Here is a 21,223-nt window from a genome sequence, read left to right on the forward strand (position 1 = left end):
ATCATCGGACCATTTTTTTTCGAAAATGAGCGAGGAGCCGCGGTTACAGTAAATGGCGAGTGTTACCGTGACATGCTCAATGAGTTGTTTCCAAAAATTGAAGAGGATGACATGGACGACATTTGGTTTCAACAGGACGGTGCAACTTGTCACACTGCCAAAGTTACACTCAAACTTTTGTCTACCGTTTTTGAAAACCGAATAATCAGCCGAAATTCCGATATCAATTGACCGCCTCGGAGCTGTGCAAATTGGCGCAAAATTTTTTGTTTTGTTTTGTTTTCTTTACGTACAGCTAAAAAACTTAGTTCTAAGTATTAAGTATATCTTTTATGATGGCTCTTTTTCAGTGGTATCTGTCTATTTATTGGGTTGGAAACTAAGTAATTGCGAATTTTTTTAAAGAAAATCAATGATAATTTTTTCATGGGACTAAATAACTTTATTCTGTAATGTATAGCCAATAGTCCCACGTTCATAAAACTTCTGGTTTTTATTAGCAAAAAACTGAATCAGGTACGATTTAACATCATCATCATTATTGAAACTTTTACCATTCAAGAAGTTTTGTAAAGATGGTGCAAGGTCAGGACTATATGGTGGATGTGGCAAAACATTCCAACCAAGCTCCAATAATTTTTACCGAGTGGCCTTGCATTGTCATGATGGAATACAATACTTTTTCGATTTGTCAATTCGGGCCGCTTTTCTTCAACTGCATTGCTTAATTTCGTTAGTTGTTCAATGTAGACACCAGAATTGATCGGTCGGTTGGGTGGTAAGAGTTCAAAGAAGCCAATTCCTTTGTAATCCCACTAAACTGATGACAAAACCTTTTTTTGATGAATAACAGCTTTTGATGTTATTTGAGTTGGTTCATCTGGCCTGCTCCACGATCTTTCCCGCTGGATATTGTTGTAAACAACCCATTTTTCATCGTCAGTCATCAGTCGTTTTAAAAATTGATCACATTCATTACACTTTTTTAGCAAATCCCAGCTGTTAATGCGTTGCGTTAAATACGTTTCTTTCAGTTCGTGGGGAACCTTTATATCGAGTTTTTGAACATAGCCAAGTTGTTTTAAGTGATTTTCAATGCATGTATGTGATTCATGAAGCTTATCTGCAACCTCACGGGTTGTACTGTGACGATCCGAATCGATTATTGCTTTGATTAGGACGTCATCAACTTCATCTGGACGACCAGAGCATTTTTCATCTTTGAGTGAAAAATCACCAGAACGAAATTTGGCAAACCAATTTTGACACTGCCGTTCTTTTAAGCCTTCGTCACCATAAACAGCACATAACTTTTTATGAGCTTGCGATGCGGTTTTCCCTTTGCGGAAATAAAAAAGCAAAATATGTCGAAAATGTTCCTTTTGATTTTCCATTTTTCAACGAACGCCAACCGAAAACTACGCAGCCGATCAAAAAACTTTTTTTACTGATTGATAGTTGAATTGCCAATTATCAAATAACAAAATGTGTTTTGCCTTCGTACGACGTCTGCAAACCTAAAAATTGAACTGAAACCATATATGAGTGAAATCCGCAATTCCTTAGTTGCCAACCAATGTATATATGTAATTATTATTATATATTTTTTTATCTTTGTCGGCTAGAGAATAGCTAAAAGGTGATCAATTTAGAGGTATAGGATTTTAAATTGAAATAAAACAAAAAAAAAATTTTAATTGTTTGGACAATCTTTATTATTTTTGTGTAGAACCATGCATGACATTTATTTCGGACTTCGGTCGGCATCTCGTGAATAGCTTGGCTTGAATGTTGGCTTTAATGCCTCAATCGAAGCTGGTTTATCCACAAAGCATTTAGACTTTACATACCATACAAATAAAAGTCTAAAGATGTGATATTACACGATATTGGTGGCCAATCCACTGGTCCGAGACGAAAGATAAATTGCTCACCGAAATGACGACGCAATGAATTCATTGTTTCACGGGCTGTATGGCAAGTAGCGCCGTCCTGTTGGATCCAAATGTCGTGGAGATCACGGGCTTCAATTTGCGGCATTAAACAGTCGTTTATCATGGCGCGATAGCGTTCGTCACTCACTATTACATTGGTGCCAGCCTCGTCTTTGAAGAAATATGGGCCGATGATTCATTCAACTCATATGCCGCACTCAACGGTTATTTTCAATGGATGTAATGTCTATTCTTTAATGGCTTCAGGTTGCTTTTCAGTCTAAATACAGTAATTTTGCTTATTGACGTAGCCATTAAGCCAAAAATGAGCCTGATCGCTGAACACCATAAGTTAACATGAGCGCGCGATAAACACTTTGCGCAGAGCGTCGATTTTCGTAATACAATTGTACGATTTGTAAACGTTGATGAGGTGTAAGTCTTTCCATAATGAAATATCAATACAGAAAAAAATTACGTATTTAGTTTAACAGTATTCAGGCATTATCTGTTAAAAAAACCATATTGGAAAAAGTACGTCCATCTGATCACCCTTTACTTTCGATTTACCACTTCCCTTCTCGCTGGAGAACTCCCCTCCCTTCGACAAGCGAAGTAAGCAATGTTTTTTAGCGTTTAGCTCACAAGGGGCATGCTAAAGCCAGTGCTTCCAAGCATAGATAGGAATTTTTGTTTTACTATTTGATAGCCCTCATTTTGCATACTTGTACCTGTAAGTGGAATACTTTGAAAACTGATGGAATTACATAACAGTTTGTAAAAAAAATATGTAATACTGACAAATCATATGAAACGTTTAATGCAAGCGAAATTTTTTGTTTTATTCACTACTCTCTAGCTGGTTGGTGAATTAAAAGCAGCTAATAGAGTTTATTTTTCTTGAAACATTTATACTCGTATTACTATAAATGATAGTTTACATTCAGCAACTACCATTGGCTTTAGCATTGTATACACATATTTACATATGAGATATCGAATTGAAAGAAGTAAAAACTTGTTACTGCAAAATTTTACTCAGCAAAATCTTTTCAGTTACCAAAAAACTTGTTTTAATTTACTACTGAAGCTTTATGCTCTATGTATATAGATAAATTTAAATAACTGCGATGTAGAGAATCCTGATAGTATACCATATATGAGCTGAATTATGATTTTTGTTAAACTCCGTCTTTGAGTATAATTAAAAAATAGTTTGAAACTACACTTCTAAAAGGCAGAAGAACACTTAAATGAAAGTACTCATGGCATCTTTAATGTAAACAAACAGAAAATCTAAAAAAAAGTTGCATAAATTACTAAATCAATCTTTGCCATCTTCCTTAAATCGATAAACTTACAATGTATCTAACACGATGAAATATTTTGTAATAATAAACGAAAGGTGTTTTTTATTAACAAGCTTTTTATGTAACAGCTTCAGGTCAAAATTAGAAACCTCTACTTTAAATGCTTTGCTTTTCTTATTTGCTTAATTAGCTTTGTTTTCTTTTAAATGTGACTTTAGTTATTTGATTACTTGGTGTGTTTAATGGAGCAGAATAAATACAATATGTTTGGAGATTTCGTTTCTGTACACTTTTGTTTATTTTTTTATTTTTGTTTTTGATATTAATTAAGTATTATTTTCAAAAGTCAAAATGTTATACGATTTATTTATGTTAATTGTCAGCATAAGGCATAAAATTCATAATGCATAAAAACTTCTAATGGTATATTTGGGCTTTTCGTTGCAGATCCAAAACTTACAGCCTACAGTTTATGTCGAATGAAGAGCAACAACGCATTTCGATCAACGGTCCACAATTTGGCAATTGGTTTGCAGTTGCGTTTGTTAGTTGGACAGATCCTAACAATGATCGCATTGAACAGCAAGGTAAATGAACCAATACTATTTTATATCGATGTTGACAGACAGTGGCAGAGCCATGTTGTTTTTGAGGCGTATAAACAATTTCTTGCTTATTACTAAATCATGGGTGCTATGATACAACTTTATTATGAACGATTTGATGGTTTTGTATTACCTGTCGCAATGATGTGAATTGGCCACGTTTTAAGAAATCACGACCGACGCTCAAAGTCGACGGGGTTATGTCATTCCTCAAATTCAACCGAGTCTATAGAGCACCTATGCTATCTAAGTCATGTTGTTAATTGATCTTTTAAATAAGGACGAGTTTCGTGATTACCTCAAATCTATGAGCATACACCGAGAGCATAAGCATACACCGAGCATAAGACGGTAAAGATTTTGTTAAATTAAGCAGTTGAAAAGCGAAACCAATGAATCTACGCTGAATTATTGCGATTCTGTGGGGATTGCAAATGCAAATTCGAACTTTGACCTAACTAGGAAAGTTCTATGCAAGGCATCGGAAAAGTCAAGTTGAAATAGGGCTTAGATACAATAAAGCTAATACTGCTAACAAAGGAAAAGCCTGAATCAAAAAAGACTGTAAAGTCTAAGAATTCATTGACAGCTTTAATCTGAGTGCTTACAAGATATAAGCAGAAGCAATTGGATTTACTATTTTCGAAAATGTCTTAAGAAAAATTGTATTGCTATTAAGTGATTGAAACTATGTCTTAAAGAATCGTAGTAAGTAAGAGTTATCTGAATAATTATTGCGTAGTATATTCGCTAACGTACGTATAAATAACAAGTATTCCACTCGAAAGTCGTATTATAATAGAAATTGGAGCAACATCCAAAATGGCGATACAAGGAAACACTTTATACTCATTTGATGTCGTACCAGGCTTGTAAGGCTGTGGCAACCTGAAGGTCGGCTCATACCAGCGCTACAGGCCCTCTAATCGGCGTGAATAATAGACTGCAAGGTGCTAATAGAAGTTATTTTACTCACCTGAAACTTCTCAAAAGTAAAATTACTACCGAGGTCGCGTAAGATACAAATCTAGAGAACGCTATAAAGCATTTCGATGTGAGGCATGAGTACTGACACCTAACATAAAGAACTACCTTCTCTGCTTCGAACGTAAAATCCTAAGAAGGATGTTTGGAACAGTGCGGGAAGCCGATGAATCTTACAGGATAAAATACAGTATCACGTTAAAAATTAGCGTTTCGCTAAAGCTAAGCGGCTGAGATGGTTTGGACACCTACTCAGGATGGATGACCGCAGGATTACGAAAAAGCCCCTCAACTTCCTTATTATGGGAGGTAAAAAGCGTGGAAGCCCGCCAAGACGATGTTGATGCAGATTTATGTCTTATAACGCTAGGACAAGCGACGCAATGAAGCGAGTCGTATGGACTGCATTTGTCAGGGAAGCACTGGTGCATTCCGAGGTTCAACTACTATGACGATGAATACTTTTTTTATATTGCTTTTTCCTGATTCTGTTAATAAGGTTAATCTTTTTTTCCTTTTTAAATTTCGGACAATTTTTCGTATCTAGTCTTTTGATTAATTTTACATAAAACGTATCTCCTGGGTGATGAATTTTTATAGGTTGGTGGTTTTTGTTTTTAATAAGAAAAGTCGTCATGCTTGTTAATTCTTTGGTTTATAATTTAACCTGGCTCAACAATTTTGCGCATACATATGAACAGATGAACATTTTTGTTTAATTCATTTATTTATTGCTATCTGTTTTTCAAATATTAAGCAATATTTTTACTTAAAGCTATTTAATTAATTGAAGAGAAATTTTGCTTCGAATTTGCCAGCATTAACGTAATTAGCAATAACACTTTGCACCGTAGAATGCGATTTGCCAATTGTTTTGCCGATCTCGCGCAGAGACTTGTTTTCCAAGTACAATTTAATAACAATTTTACACATTTCTAATGGTGAATCCGCACTTCGTCCCATTTGTCACTTCCAATCGAGATATTATGCGCAACTGAAACTGAATCGCCGAGAAAAACTAAAAAAAAAAATATCTTATTTCGTTTTCAGTAAATTTCAATATTAGTAAAAACGATTTTTACTGTTACTTTTGCAGTAACAATATCATAAGCTGAAAGTGTACGAATAAATGTTTTGCAGCATTTTGCTACGTCTGCCTGCTTTCCTTGAAAGCCCTCAGAGTGAGCTGAAATTACGGGATATTTGTTTGCGGCAATTAGGGAAATGTAACATTCTTACAGTGTTCCAAAAGAAATATGTTGTATTGCCACAGCAAATATTTTGCGCAAAGCTAAAGTTTTTTACGGACTACGCAGGGTGTACGAAAAAATTGTGTGACCACTGTATATGTACATAAGGAAAGTGAGTCCTTCTTCTGGGAGTTGATTCAGTACTTCTCCTTTTATGTGGTCATGTCCAGCGGCCTTTGTTTTAATTTTTTTATTAAAACAGTCATTTTGCGAAAAAATTTTATGGTTGGCCATCTGTGGTATACATATGTATGTTCTAGGGTATCTTTTACTTTTTGAGCAGTACTTGGAGAGGGTTCGATTTCGTGCGAGCAGAACACTCGGTTTAAGTGACGAGAAAATCTGTTTACCTTCTCGAGATCTGTTTTAGCCCATTAGCTGGTTTACATTTTAATCGATGATTGTGCTAGGGTTGGCCTTTTTAGATGTTTTGTTGCTTTCCATAGAGTGGCAGAAATTGTATCAAGTTTGCTGAGATGGTATTGGAGCTGAGAGTTGTGTTCTTTTTTAAGGAGTTCTTTGAGTTCTTGAGTAAGTGAGTTAAGTGTATTTTTGTTCTCAGGGTATCTGCAAGTTTTTCTTGCTTGTCGTTTTTTTCAATTTTTCTTTTATCTCAGAAGATGTGTATAGTGTTGCTTGGGGAGACATGGTGTTGAGTTCCATGCTGCATGCTGGACACAATTATTGAAATGCTCAACAGCATTTATAATATCTTCATTGCTCTTGAGTGCGTGTTTGACATTAATTGTTGAAGTAATAAGGGTTCGGAAATACGTCCAGTCGATTTTACTGTTGTGGAAACAACAGTGGGTAAGTGCTTCAGCTGAATCTTTATTTACCTAATGTGACAAATACGGAAGAGTGATCGGAGGATAGTTCGTAACATGATCTGCAGGTTATTTCACTGGCTGGAACACCTTTCACTACACAAAAGCCGATAAGGTTTGGTGGGGAATACGTTGGGGAGCCTGAGGAGGCTGTGATGAAATTCAATTTCGTGATGGCTACCAATAGTTTGCGCCCTTTTGTGGTAGCGAGAATGGGGAGTCCCCAATGAGTGTGTTTGGCGTTCTCTAGCTAGAAACCTGTTTCCAAGCGTTTTAAAGAATTTTTCATACTCCCCTGTTTTGATAGCATGCTTGAATGACAGTGATCAAGCTGGTTGAGCTTTCTTACTGAGCGACAGGTGCGGTGTTTTCATTCTTTTTTCTCAGTGGCGGATATTTGAGTTTTTGAAGGTTCTTATATACCATGCAGCTTTTGTAATTCGCTGGATGATTTCCTTGGCATAAGGCGCATTTGACGTCTTTTTTCTCGTTTTGCGCGAGCAATTTGCGGATAAGTGGACTCCAGCGCATTTAATACAGAAAGGTTTTCTGCGGCAGAAGGTTTTAGTGTGGCCGTCAGTGCCGGATTTACACAAAATGCCGCCCTGCGCACCATGAAGAATGCCGCCCTAATTTTTTAAATTTGTGTGTGCGTGTTTGTATTATAGTACAGAAAATAGTCGTTACGCAATAAACAGGTTTAACAAAACAAATTTTGGGTAGTTTTAGGCATCAATTAATAGATTATACAATAGTATAATATTTTTATTGTTGAGCAAAATTTTTATTGTTTAATAATTATAAATTAAGTGCCAAGAAAATGTAATAAATAGCATAAAATATAGTAGTACATCTTAAAAAATAGAATCCAATTGAACCTATAGAACAGCATACTTACTTAAACATATTACCAATCTTTATTAGACGAGCAAAAAAAAGGAATGATTGCTTTTATGAGATCAAGCTTTTACACATCACCTTAAATGCGAACACGTCTGACTTTTCGTACTGCAAACTGATGTATTAAATTGTCACAATTCAAGCGTTCAAGTAAATCAGACTCAATGCACAGTAGAGCCAGACTATTCAGACGGTTTTCAGACATTGTTGAACGCAAATGACTTTTTACTCTATTCAGACATGAAAATGAACGTTCTGCGCTGCAGTTTGTTGACGCTAATGTGTTAAATATTCGATATGCTATCTCCACATTTGGAAACTCAGTGTATAACTCGTTCGTCCTCTGAAGTTTCAAAAGGTCAGATGGTGAGTTACGTTCTATTTTTCGTTCAGAACAGTACGCGTGAAAATGAATCATTTCGTCAGTGAATGAAATCTCAATGTCTGAAGTATAAGCTTTTCTCAAATATTCCGATCTTTCACGAAGCTCTTTGGAATTCAAACCTCCAAAATCAGTAATCACTAAAAATTTCTCGTATAACCTTTCATATGCTTGGCTTCTCTTTCTCAATTCTGAATCAACGTTGTCTAGCATGATATTGAAGGTATTTACTCGAAAATTATCGCTTCCTGTCAACTGAACTCCCCCATCTCTTGATTCGTCAACTTGCAACTTTCTTCTTCTTTTTCTCGTAACAGTCGTCTGATATTCTTGACTCTCTGCATGTTCAACGCTTCTTTTCCAAAAACTTCAAATTGCATTCGTGTATCTTCTACTACTTTTATTAGTCCACGATAGTCAGTAACTACATCAGTAATGTTGATTTCAACTTTCTGTAATCTTTTACTAACCGCGTGGAATCGTGATAGTAAAAAATGCCAAAGAATGTGCATGAATGTTATCTCAAGTCTCTCTAGTTGAATCCTCAGGACTCTAGCTTCTTGTCGCGTTATAGCCTTCTCACTTACATCTTCCTTGAATAAGATCGGAGTCTGAATGATTTTGCCATAGTAGACAAAGATAGTAGACAAAATATTTTGTTACATCAATACGGTTATCTATGTATTATTAAGAACATATGTTAATAAAAAAGCATTTGAATGCTTTTACTGTATGCACCTGCTTTCTAACCATGTTTTAGAAGGACTGTCGGTTTTTAACAATTTAATATACAAAATCGAATGAGGATGTATTTCTAGAGAAGTCATTGAATAAAATCGCTCTGGCGGGTATTGTGGGCCACGTATTATATAACCATAGATAACGATTATTTCTGCCTACACGAAGGTTTCTGAAGATGGAAGTGCAAACAACTACTAAATACAACAATTATCATGAATCAACATTGTTTGATAAATAACAGTTTTTGTCATTCGAATCATATATATTTATATATTTATATGAAATGAAATACTTCATTTTTTCATACACACTAATGTATCGAGAGATTTTACGTAATTTAAGTAAAAATGTTATTTTATACATTAAAACCATGACGTTTTTCAATAAAAGGTTTGGTTTCCCACAATTTCCGACACTGTCGGGTAATGTGGGCCAAAACACTTTTTTTAGGAACGTATAATTAACGTTCAGAAATTAACTTTTCTATTCTTACTATTATTTCTCGCCTAGATGAATGATTAAACTTTCACTAACTGTTAGAAACTAATCCGAGATCAGCTTCTTATTTTCTCCATAAGCGGTTTCCCTAAGGTGGGCCCTAATACCCGCCGCTCCTCGAGTATACATTTTTTTTTTCAATTTTCTTCTCCGAGTTTTGCCGCCCTTCTAGAATCTGCCGCCCTGTGCGCAGGCACCGTTGGCCCTTAGTGTAAATCCGCCACTGGTGGCCGTACTACTGACAGTTAACGCATTGAGAAATTTCGCGTTTCGGACGTGGAAGTTCAAAACCAATTTTTGAGTTGAATAAATATATCACCTTATAAGTATCTTTATTGTTAGGGATTGGTTTCAACTCAATAATGAATATTGGGAACGGTTTTTTTTTTTGTATTTCTGTGCTTGATGTTGAAGATATGTTGTGTGTCCAACCTCTTTTAGTTTGTCTAAAATTCAGTGTTTTTCTGCTCTAGTAGGGGATACAATGCTCTTACAGGGGGCTTAGCGTTGAGTTCTTCTTCATGAACTTCCACAGGAGAAAATCTGTTTTCAGGGGGTTCAGCGTTACCGAGCCAGTATTCGTCCACTTTGGCTTGCTTTTGGGAGGATTTAAGCTTACCTGGGCTATCGAGAAGATTTTTGTTGTGCTGTTTGGAGTAATATTTGTTGCAAATGTGTGTTTTTTGGGGTGTTTATTGGTTTTTGTTGTAATTGGTTCTGTTTACTGTTGCTGTTTTTGGCTTACACCGGAGAGTGCTCGATCGGCATTTTATTATTTTTTGGGTTTTTTTGTTCAAGTTAAATTTTGTTTTTTGTTTTTTTTTTTTGAGTTGTACAATATCTTTTGGCAACCGTAACCAAATAATTTTCAGCTTAAAAGTATTCAATATATTTCTTTTTTTTTTAATTTCTGTGCGTTCAGCTATGAGTCAGCTTCTTTTTTTTTTTTTTTTGCAAAGCTGCATTTTTTGTTATTTTATATACAGCCACAGGAAGGGTTAACATTTTCTTTTTTAACTATTTTAACGATTTTTAGCGATTGCGGCAATGTCATTCAATTGCACATAGGGTAGTTTGCTCTTTTGCACACTTCTTCGCTTTTTCTTATTTATTTTTCGCAGTATTTTAATGATAATTCGCGAATAGGATTTTCCTTGTCTTCACTTAACTAAGGTTGCCGAATACCCCCCTATTTATTAGATGAACATAAAAGAGCAATTATTACCTAAAAATGGGCAAAAATATACTCGCCCCACAATGAAATTTTTTATTACATGTTTTATTTGCAATCTATTTTTAAGGCAATATAATTTACTACAATAATTTACTTCACTCAGTAAAATAAGGGAATCAAAAAATGTCCCTACTGATAAGGCATGATTCAATTACTATAGGTTTGCTCAGTAAGCAGCTTTCCCGTTCTCTCTTCACAACCGGCTCCCTTAGCAAGAAACTGTGTTGCTAACTCTAGAAAGTAAAAGTGGAGCAAAAGTAAAATTTGTAGAACAAACGTAACTGTTAAGATCATTTCTAATGGATTTTTTCATATTCGCTGACATTTAAATTTCTGAATTCGTGAATTTTAGTAAGTATTTTATTAAAATCGAATTATTTCATAAATAAATTATAATTTTACATTGATTAGGTTATTTCCGTGCTGATTTGAGCCTTTTCCTGTCCCTGTTTGTAAGTGAAGCTGTTTTTAACCGTTTTCCTGCCAGAGTGCACGTAAGTTCAAATGGCCAATAGACTGCGCAGCTATCTAAAGAGTGAACCTTTTCGCGTACAGGTTTCCAACTACCCAACTACAGCGCCACTTGTATTTTAAAGCCCATATCCTAATTGGTATGTGCATATACTATAGATATAAATTTTGCGTTACTTTTTTTTTTGTCGGGAATTAGTATGTTGTCTGTTTTCTTTAGCTTAAAAGTTATATAGTTTTATTTTATATATTTAATATTTATATAATGATAAAATTAGCTTTAGTAAGTCAATGATAATTCAAATAATTAAGAGTTAATCAATAAAGCAAGCAGAAAACAATAACTGATGTTATTTTAAATTTTATTGTGCAAGCCAACAAATAAAACAACCGTTTGCAGCTTATTTCCATTTAAGTAAAAAAAGTACGTTTTTGCTACTATTATCATCAAGAGGGACTTAATTTTTCCCCCTTTCATGCCAAAATTCTAATGCCACAAGTGAGCAAACCTTTAATAATTGAATCAAGCTGTTAAGGCTGCCTGGGCTTTGTTCTCAATAGCAACTTGGCAGTTAAATTTATTTTTGTTCACCTAATTTCCGTAAAATAACACAAAATAATTCTAATTTATAATTTTAATTACAGGATTGTCTGCCTCTTGTGACTCTTTGCTGTTGGCCGAAATGTCAGTTACTCGATTCCAGCCATGTATTATTTATGATGGTCATGTACAAATTGATGTATTAAGATTGCCCGATGAATCGTATGACGATTTTGAAACGAAGGATAACCAAAGCAATTTAAATGGAAGTCATGAATTCATCTACAAATTTTATGTTTCACGAAATATTGAGGTGGCTACTGCTATTATTTCGATAAAGGAGGCTTGTCAGAAGTGTCCAAATATTACAATTCAAATTCAATCAAACGCATTTCCGAACTCACTAAATGAAAGCCATCATTCCGATAACAACAATTATGTCCAAAATTTCAATATAATACAACCTAACCAAGTAGGTGACATGACGTTCGAGTTCCATGTGCAACCGGAAGCATGGCATTACTTACACGTCGCATTTGCTAATGAAAGTCCAGAAGTAGTGAAACACAAACAGTTATCAAAAGTAAACTCATCGCTTCTGTTAATTAAAAATTCACAAATTTTAAACAGTTCATTACAAAGTGAATCTATTAGTGAATATAGAAGCGTCAAACGGCACGCCAAAAATACTCATATAAAAGAAAATCATTTTCAACAAGGGAAGAAGGAAGAAAACTGTACTTTTTGTCATCAAGTTAAATATAGTTTGCAAATTATTTTTCTAAAGCCAATAGAACTTCAACATAAGGAAATAGATTTAAACTATTCTGATCCTTTTCTTAAAACAAACGCGGATGGCATACAATTTAGTACAGCTGCTCCTGAGGACAATATTACCACAGAATACTCGAGTCCGCTTGTCCAGGAATGGCGACCCAACAGATTCCGAAATATAGATTTTTATCCACTCTTGCGTCAAACCTATCGAGAGTTCTTCATGTTCGACTACGATTTAATGCCTGATGAAAACGGCACGGTTCCAACCGTTCTTAATTTGACAGGTGGTATGCCTGCAGGGTTTGCTTTTGAAGTGGGCGGCGTGTACGATATAGGCGGCACATTAACTTTTGCCCTGTTAATGAAACAAGAACTTAAGAGCGACTCGATTGAATTAAAAAATTTATGGTCAACTAATAACCAACTATCGGATTCCGAACGCGGCGTAGTTCTTGCCGAGAAATTCCTTTCAAAATCGGGAAAATCCAGTACCGAAGGAAATGAACATGAAGACAAGGTAAAAAAAGAGACTGTGTCCCGAAGCAATCAAACAATAATAGTTTGTATGCATTTAGCAGAGCCTGGAGTTCCTTCTTGGCCAGATAAATGTCGCTACGGCCAACGACTTTTACCGGCCTCAATTATAATAAATAATACGAATTCAAATACTATGACAGGACTTCTCCACGTTCCATTTCCTGAAAGTGGTCAATGGTACATAACAATGGAATTATACTGTCATGGTGCTGAAACGGCAGAACGGATCACAATCATAGACAATGTAAAAGATTTTGTAAAACAAAATCTGAATATTTTGTATGACATGAGTCGTTCGTGCAGTTGTTTTTTAGAAGCCAGTCACTATCTAGACTGCGTTAAAAATGACAACTGTTTGAATTCGATGAACGAGACAGAGACGTTGAAATTAAAAGAATGTCTCATGGACTCTAAATGCACACCCAACTATTTAGACATGGCCCGCAAATTCGAAATTCATAATAAATTTGCAACAGAACAACATATTGCTTTAGAAAACTGTAACGCCTCCATCATATTTACTATTTCTTCGAGTCCCTGTGTTGCTGGCCGTTGTGGACGCTTTGGCCGTTGTTACCACTATATGTCAGGAGGGTTTGTTTTCTCTACTTGTATGTGCATGAAAGGCTACCGAGGTTGGGATTGCACTGAGGATAGTCAAGTACCATCAAGTACTTCTATACTTATTGCATCTCTCTTACTTACGCTTAGCAATCTACTATTTATTCCCAGTATTTACCTAGCAGTGCGTCTTGACTACTACACAGAAGCGACAATATATTTCTTCGCCATGTTTTTCTCAATATTCTATCATGCTTGCGATTCTGGAGAGGATGAATATAGTTTTTGTTTGGTAAAAATTGGTGTTCTACAATTTTGCGATTTTTATTGTGGTCTCATGGCAATCTGGGTTACTCTAATCGCTATGTCACATATTCGTCAACAGTTGGTTTCAATACTACACATGTTTGGAGCCATAATTTTGGCCTTTGGCACTGAACTTAACAAGCAGAGCCTATGGGTATTCCTAGCTCCGGCGCTTACGGGAATCTGCCTCATATCAACTAGCTGGGGAATCCGTTGTTACAAATTGCGAAAATGGTATCCAGCACCCAAATATCTCATCATATACATGCCATTAGGAACGATTTTCGTTATGATAGGTCTGATATGCTACGCCTTCTTGCAAACGAAGCAAAACTATCACATCGTACACTCGATTTGGCATATAGTAATGGCTCTAAGCATTCTTTGCTTATTGCCTTCACGAAAATACTTCTTGCCAAAATGCTAGCATCCGTTTTGCAACTTCGAATTCGAACTGTACTAATGCCTTAAAATGTTTAGCGAAATAATTACGCACTCTAAAATGAATATGAATAACATATTTTAAATATATATGTACACATATGTAGTTATATGGATAAATTAATCGGAGATGGAGACATACTAATTATGATGACACTTTTATACTTTATATAAGTATAAAAATCACTACAGATAAGATTCAAATAACTGATACCAAAGACACGTATACATGTACCTTTAATTTGTAATGCATACCTCTATTCTTTATCCTTTGGAATATTAATTCTGGCTCATTATACTAGCTTGATATTAAAACTGACAACGTAATAAATAACAGTAACAAATAATTTGTAATATACTCAATATTATTTCAATCCCCCCTTGCAAGCAAGATATGCACATATGTACGTACTTTAAAATTGACGCGTACATCCGCTATTTGAATAACCAAAAGGGTTTCATGTTTGCTGATGAAAAACTTGCCAAGTCAAAAAACAGTGGAACAGTAAAGACATGCCCGCAGAGGGGGCGGGGTTCAAGTAAACTTACATAACACTTATAAATAGTCATCTGTGATATGGACCCTAGAAATAAGAAGGCGGTTTTGGGTATGTCATTTATTCCTAGTAAAATAATAGACTGAACTTGGTCCAATTTTTGATCTCAGTAATTTAAGACGCCAAGACTTTTGGATAGGAACTTGACTTTTATTTTACATAAGTGTTTTCGGTACAATTTATTTCAGAATTTCTTATGAATATTATTACATTTTTTAGTCACAAAACCAGGCAAAAATCTCGGGCCACAGTAAATAGAACTACTTTTGACATAGAAAATAAATCCAATTTCTCGACTTCATTAGCAAAAAATATCACTCTCTATTTATCTTTGACTTATTTTTTGTACTGATTCATATTTATTCAATGCATTTAAAGGGAATTATATTAATAAAAACAAACTTTAAATTCTTTGAAAAAACAACAACTAAACCTCAAAACCAAACTATTTCGACACTGTCAATAAACTGCTTTTACATTTTGCCTTTTTAAATTTTTTTAGAATGTGTTGCGCGATTAACTTCGATTTACCGTTATCTCTGCTTTGCAATGATCACTTTGATGCTTTTGTTTTACAATTCAGGTTCATGCTTCATTTAAAAATGCTTGCCTAATTCGGACTTCAAATTTAAAATTGTGTTTTTGAAATGCCTGGCAAAAGATTATCCTTTAATATTATGCAATTATTATATTACAATTACCACTCCGGTAAAAGTGTTTAGGAATTGTCTGAAATATTTTCGGGAACATGCCAGATAATGCTGTATGATAAAGATAATACATACATACATACATACATACATACATTCATACATACATTCATACATACATACATAATTGGCGCGTACACCTATTTTGGGTGTTTGGCCGAGTCCGTGGTGTGCGTCTTGGTGTTGTTCCACAAACGGAGGAACCTATAATTTTAAGCCGACTCCGAACGGCAGATATTTTTATGAGGAGCTTTTTCATGACAGAAATACAGTCGGATGTTTGCCATTGCCTGCCGAGGGGCGACCGCTATTAGAAAAATGTTTTTCTTAATTTTGGTGCTTCACCGAGATTCGAACCTACGTTCTCTCTGTGAATTCCGAATGGTAGTCACTCACCAACCCATTCGGCTATGGCGGCCACGTAAAGATAATGCTGTATGATAACGATGGACTGACTAGAGCAGGCGTCTTCAAACTTTGAAGCCTTAGGGCCAGGGGTCTCGCAACTTTGAAACCCTGGGGCCATAATAATTTTTTCGGAATGTTTCAACGGTCAAAACAATTTTAATTTTTCTGCACACCTAAGCAAACAGGCGTCTATTGGGAAGTAGTGCTACTATGTACTATGCTACGTCTTATCTATTTCAACTATCCACAACAGGTGGATTTTTGATTGTTTTTTTTTCTTCTGAAGACAACAGAAATAAATTTATGAATGGAGGATGTCAAGAAATTTAGCAACGAAGTTCTAAAACAATTGTATGTAAAATATTTCTATTTTTCTTGATTTTCGGCCATCCAAAATCCGACAATGGGACAGGAGTTCCAGGGGTAGGTCTAACAGGCAAGTTGACAGGCGAAACGCCAGCAAAATCGGTTAATTCAAATTTACCGCACCAGGCGAACATAAAAATTAGCAAGCATTCACTTCTTGTAAAAATTTGCCAACTATTTATACACCAATATCAAACCGTTCAGGTAGAAAATAATACTATTTCAATCGCAATTACGTAAAATATATATATATATATAAATGGCGCGTACACCCTTTTGGGTATTTGGCCGAGCTCCTCCTCCTATTTGTGGTGTCCCTCTTGATGTTGTTCCACAAATGGAGGGACCTACAGTTTCAAGCCGACTCCGAACGGCAGATATTTCTATGAGGAGCTTTTTCATGCCAGAAATACACTCGGACGTTTGCCATTGCCTGCCGAGGGGCGACCGCTATTAAAAAAATGTTTTTCTTAATTTTGGTGCTTCACCGAGATTCGAACCAACGTTCTCTCTGTGAATTCCGAATGGTAATCACGCACCAACCCATTCGGCGAGTGTACGATGCTTAGGTACTTCATATTTCTGTCGTAAAGTTTTCGCGTGCAAGTAAATAAAATCGAGTAATTATCATTGTGTTTTCATTCTCCTCCACTAAAATTATAACAGCAATAGTAGCAACAGTAAAACATTAGCTGTCGTGGGCCATATTGATGACACTAGTCTTAAGCTGTTGCAGGCCGGATGGATGCCACTAGAGAGCCGGATTTGGCCCGCGGGCCGTAGTTTGGAGACCCCTGGACTAGAGCGTAAAACTGTCACAAAATCGAAATAAAACTCACACGGTTCATTTTGGAAAAAAATCGGTTATGGTTTGAGGATGCATTTCAAGTAAAAGGCTTGATGTTTATTGACAGCACAATGGACCCCAAAATATTTAAATATATCGGCAATGCTAAAAAAATTGGGTTTATCACTGAGAGTAAACCAAATTTTAAATTTTACCATGATAACAATTCAAAGCATAAATAGCATAATGTGCATATGTGGCTTCTCTACAAGTATGGTAAAGTCATAAATACACAAGTCCAGAGTCCTAACATAAACGTAATTGAAAATTTGTGTGCCTTTTAAAGAAAAGAGTACATAAACGACATACAAAGAATGCAGCTGCATTAAGAACTGCAATAATGGAGGAACGGTAGAATATACCGAACGTATACGACATAAAAAATTGGTCCGTTCCATAAAAACGCACCTGCGAAATGAAACGCGCCTAAAACTAACGGTTATCATACCAAATGTTAAATTAATCAAAAAGTTACGTATTCACATTATGTATTTAATAAAAAAAGCCTGTATTAAAGTTTGTAAAAACAGTTGACATTGACAGTGTCGAAAAAGTGTGTTATTTGCTTTTGTTGCTTTAGTTGTGGTTTTTCCAAAGAATTTTAAGTTTTTTTATTAATTCCCTTCAAATGCTGTAAATAAATATGAATCAGTACAAAAAATAAGTCAAAGATAAATAAAGGGCGCTATTTTTTGCTAATGAAGTCGAAAACATTTAATTTATTTTCGATGTCAAAAGTTATAATTGACATACTGTATACATATATAAGCATAAAGGAATCGGGTAGAAAATACATATATGTACTTTTAAAATTAAATCATTCAAAATTTGTTGTTGAATAACTTTTTTATGAAATAAAAATAATGATTTTAAGTGATAGCAATTTTTATCACGATGCATTGCTTGTCGGTTTGTATACTGCAGCTGTCCATTTCACAAGTGTCAAATATGCTTGACCTACGACGCCATTTACAAAAATTATACGTCTTTCGATAGGATGACTTATTTTGTATGTACAGGGTGTCCGATGGTAGATTTAGGTGTTAAATTTAAAGTAAAGGGACCGCGTTAGCTCATAATTTGTGCGGGTTATGGGGCTGTCACAATGGGTCCGTTCCAGCAACGCATTTGTCTGACGTGACGTGTAAAACGTACTGCGGTGCCACCAGAAAAGTATTGCCGTATATAAGCAAGATAACACAGATTTTCTTATCGTGAAAGTAAATATTATATTTCGTTGTGCATAAACAGGTTCTTGTTGGTAATGAAATGTATTTTAAAATAAATGCTTATTGAAGCGAAAGAGGGTCTTAATAGAATTTATGGTGGTAGTAGACGGTGGGTGCAACCATAACTTCGAGACGGAGTCTTGCCTTTCCTCTACTCTTTCAAGCTTTTATCGAAAATATAAGGGTGTACGAGTGTTTTAATTGAATCTGCACTGATGATATACTCGTAATAATGCATGCATGCAGTTTTGTGCATTCTGGCGTATGTGCCGCCTTCGACTCAAATACACAAAATATATTTTGCTGTCACTCAAATCTGTTGCCGCAGCGGTCACAACAGACCCATTGTGACGGGCCTATTACTTAGTCACGATGCCCCAGTGGGCGGGCGAACAAGTGCTCGTTGTATTGTTCACGTTACAATATTCGACTTGTCCCTACAAGTTGCACGATAATCCACGTCAGTCGAAACGCAAGAGAGCGGCTGCCCTAAGGTTTCCAAAAACGCTTGTGCATGAAATATTGAGAGAGGATCTTAGACTTCACTCCTTCACTCAAACCTCAAATCGTGCAGCGCTTATTTTAAAATTTGCGTAAAAATATCTTCGAGACACTGTTGGAGCGATTTCGTACGGTAAATACTATCTTTTGGAGTGATAAAACCTATTTTCAATTAAATGGAAGTGTAAGTATTGTCAAGCAATAGAATGATTGGACCAATTTTTTTTTAAAACCATTGAGGGCAAAGAATTTCTGTGAACAATGCCTCTTATCGGCGTATGCGGAACGATTATTTTGTGACAATAATGAGAGAACATCTTTCCTTTAATACTCACACATGGTTACAACAAGATGACGCAACGCCGCACACGGCCATGATGGTACTGAATTATTTCTTCTTTAACAAACTGATAAACCATTTCGGTGACATATATTGGGCTTTCAGGTCACCCGATGGACTTTTTTCCGTCAAGTACTTCAAAAATAAAGTATATGAAACAAATCCACCGACTATCGTAGCACTAAAAGAAAATATTATTTGCGAGGTTAATAGCATCACGTAGAAAAGGTCATAAAACCCGCATTTTTTTCTTTGTAATAGTTAGTTATTGAAATAAACTTATATCATTAGTAATTATTTTGCAATTTAGCTTTTAATTCTTAATTCTGCCACCGGACATGCATCCTGTTGCAACCACATATTCTTCTGTCCCAGTTCACCCAATTAAGAAAGGCGAAAGTTGTTGAGCATGGTTCTGTAGCCTTCGCTCAATAAGTCGTTTGGCCTGCGGTGTTTTCGAAAAAGTAAGTCATCTTCAAGTAAATTGTTTATTTTACCAAAATTCTGAACGCCGGTTGGGACGTTTTCAGCCCGAGCTGCGATATCCTCGGCAGAACAGGGCTTTGGGGCTGGATAAGCCCAGCTGCACCTCATGTTGTTCTATATTCTTAAATGCGAGTGGTTAAACGCCGTAGTGTTTGTCAACCATCGACGGAGTATTCCGCAATCAAATGGAAAAAATTATTCCGAGTTCCAGAATAAAGCAATACATGGCTTGTTGGCATGTTGTTGGAATAGTTACATTTTTTTGTTTTTAGGCACAGCTCTTCCTTTCTTACTTCTTCACTTCTAGTAAATATATATTAATATTATTAAATGTATTGTAAATACCATATCTAACTTTCTTGTACTGTGTAACTTAGCTCATTTAATTTAATATACCTATATACCTATACATACTTTATGTATAACACACATATTCCTTATTTTAGATATAAGATACAACAAATATTATAACTAATTCTAGTTTATTGTAAAAACTAGTTTATGGCTTTGTGCTAATGCTGTTCTTTTTTTTTTTTTTTGCTATTTTCTGTATATTCATATGCTTAAAATAAAATGTGGTTCTGATTCTTTTATTCATTTACAAAGTAAACTTAGAAAAATTTAAATTTTATTAAAATAGCTTAAAAACAATGTTGAAAAATGTTAATTAAAGATAAATGAACTACTTGCATTTGGTGGTTTTTGACTTTGGCATATTATACAATGAAAAATTGTAACTGATAAGGCGGATGTCTGTAAAAATGTGTATGCAAAAATATAAATGGCGACATTGTCCGGTACATGTAAGTGTTGTGTAAATATGTAACTAAAAGAACGCAGTTATTTTCTATGGGATAAGTTTTGCTCAATTTTGTATATCCTACGGGCAGCTGAAAGGGACTACGATACTTTGGTGAGTGTGAGCACCATTAGCAAGTGATATTCGTCGTATGAAGTACTATAATTGGGAAATTGAACATATAAGTACCTATGTATATTGGTGGCGCTGGAGAAGAGCTGCCAAAAATTGTATTTATCTGGAAACACTTAATGAGTATTAGTAAGACCGCATTCATACAGAGAAACATTTGTTGCTTCACCTCGTTACTTGTGATGCTTGAGCTCTGTTAACAACTTTTGGGTTCTTCTCAATCTTGTTCTTGACTGTAGATTACAAACTAAACAATTGCAAGCAACGGGGTTGCGTGTCAACGGTCGACACGACAAGAGAATTCGCAAAGTTGAAGCAGCTAAGGTCTCCCTATATAAACGCGGTCTATGAAACTATCTTGAAAGAATGTTGGCAGCATTGAAAATAATGAGTTATACCAGTTTTATGAGATGTAAGTGATCTACTTTTCGCCAAGCGTTACTAAGTGGCGAATAGATGAAACAACTGGTATAAATAAACAATTGTTGTACACGGAAAACTTCGCTATCCGACTGACACAAGGCGAATTTATTATAGGTGACAGCAACC

The 21,223-nt window shown here is 35.4% G+C and overlaps 1 protein-coding gene across 14 annotated transcripts in view; it reads left to right on the forward strand.

Moving 5' to 3' along the window:
• LOC128871883 (uncharacterized) overlaps window positions 1-20,217 on the forward strand; it is an 87,494-nt gene extending 67,277 nt beyond the window's left edge. For 7 of the 14 annotated variants that reach the window (XM_054114016.1, XM_054114018.1, XM_054114019.1 and 4 more), the window contains 2 exons: window positions 3,692-3,831; window positions 11,782-17,979. In XM_054114016.1, the coding sequence (XP_053969991.1) occupies window positions 3,692-3,831; window positions 11,782-14,285 (2,644 nt within the window). In that variant the 3' untranslated portion in view covers window positions 14,286-17,979. Of the gene's footprint in view, window positions 1-3,691; window positions 3,832-11,781; window positions 17,982-19,567 lie in introns of those variants that run through there. The other 7 variants (XM_054114027.1, XM_054114025.1, XM_054114024.1 and 4 more) reach the window with 4 other exon arrangements.
• Window positions 20,218-21,223: the final 1,006 nt, after the last annotated feature.

Source organism: Anastrepha ludens, chromosome 2, assembly GCF_028408465.1.
Source record: "Anastrepha ludens isolate Willacy chromosome 2, idAnaLude1.1, whole genome shotgun sequence".
Taxonomy (NCBI): Eukaryota; Metazoa; Arthropoda; class Insecta; order Diptera; family Tephritidae; genus Anastrepha; species Anastrepha ludens.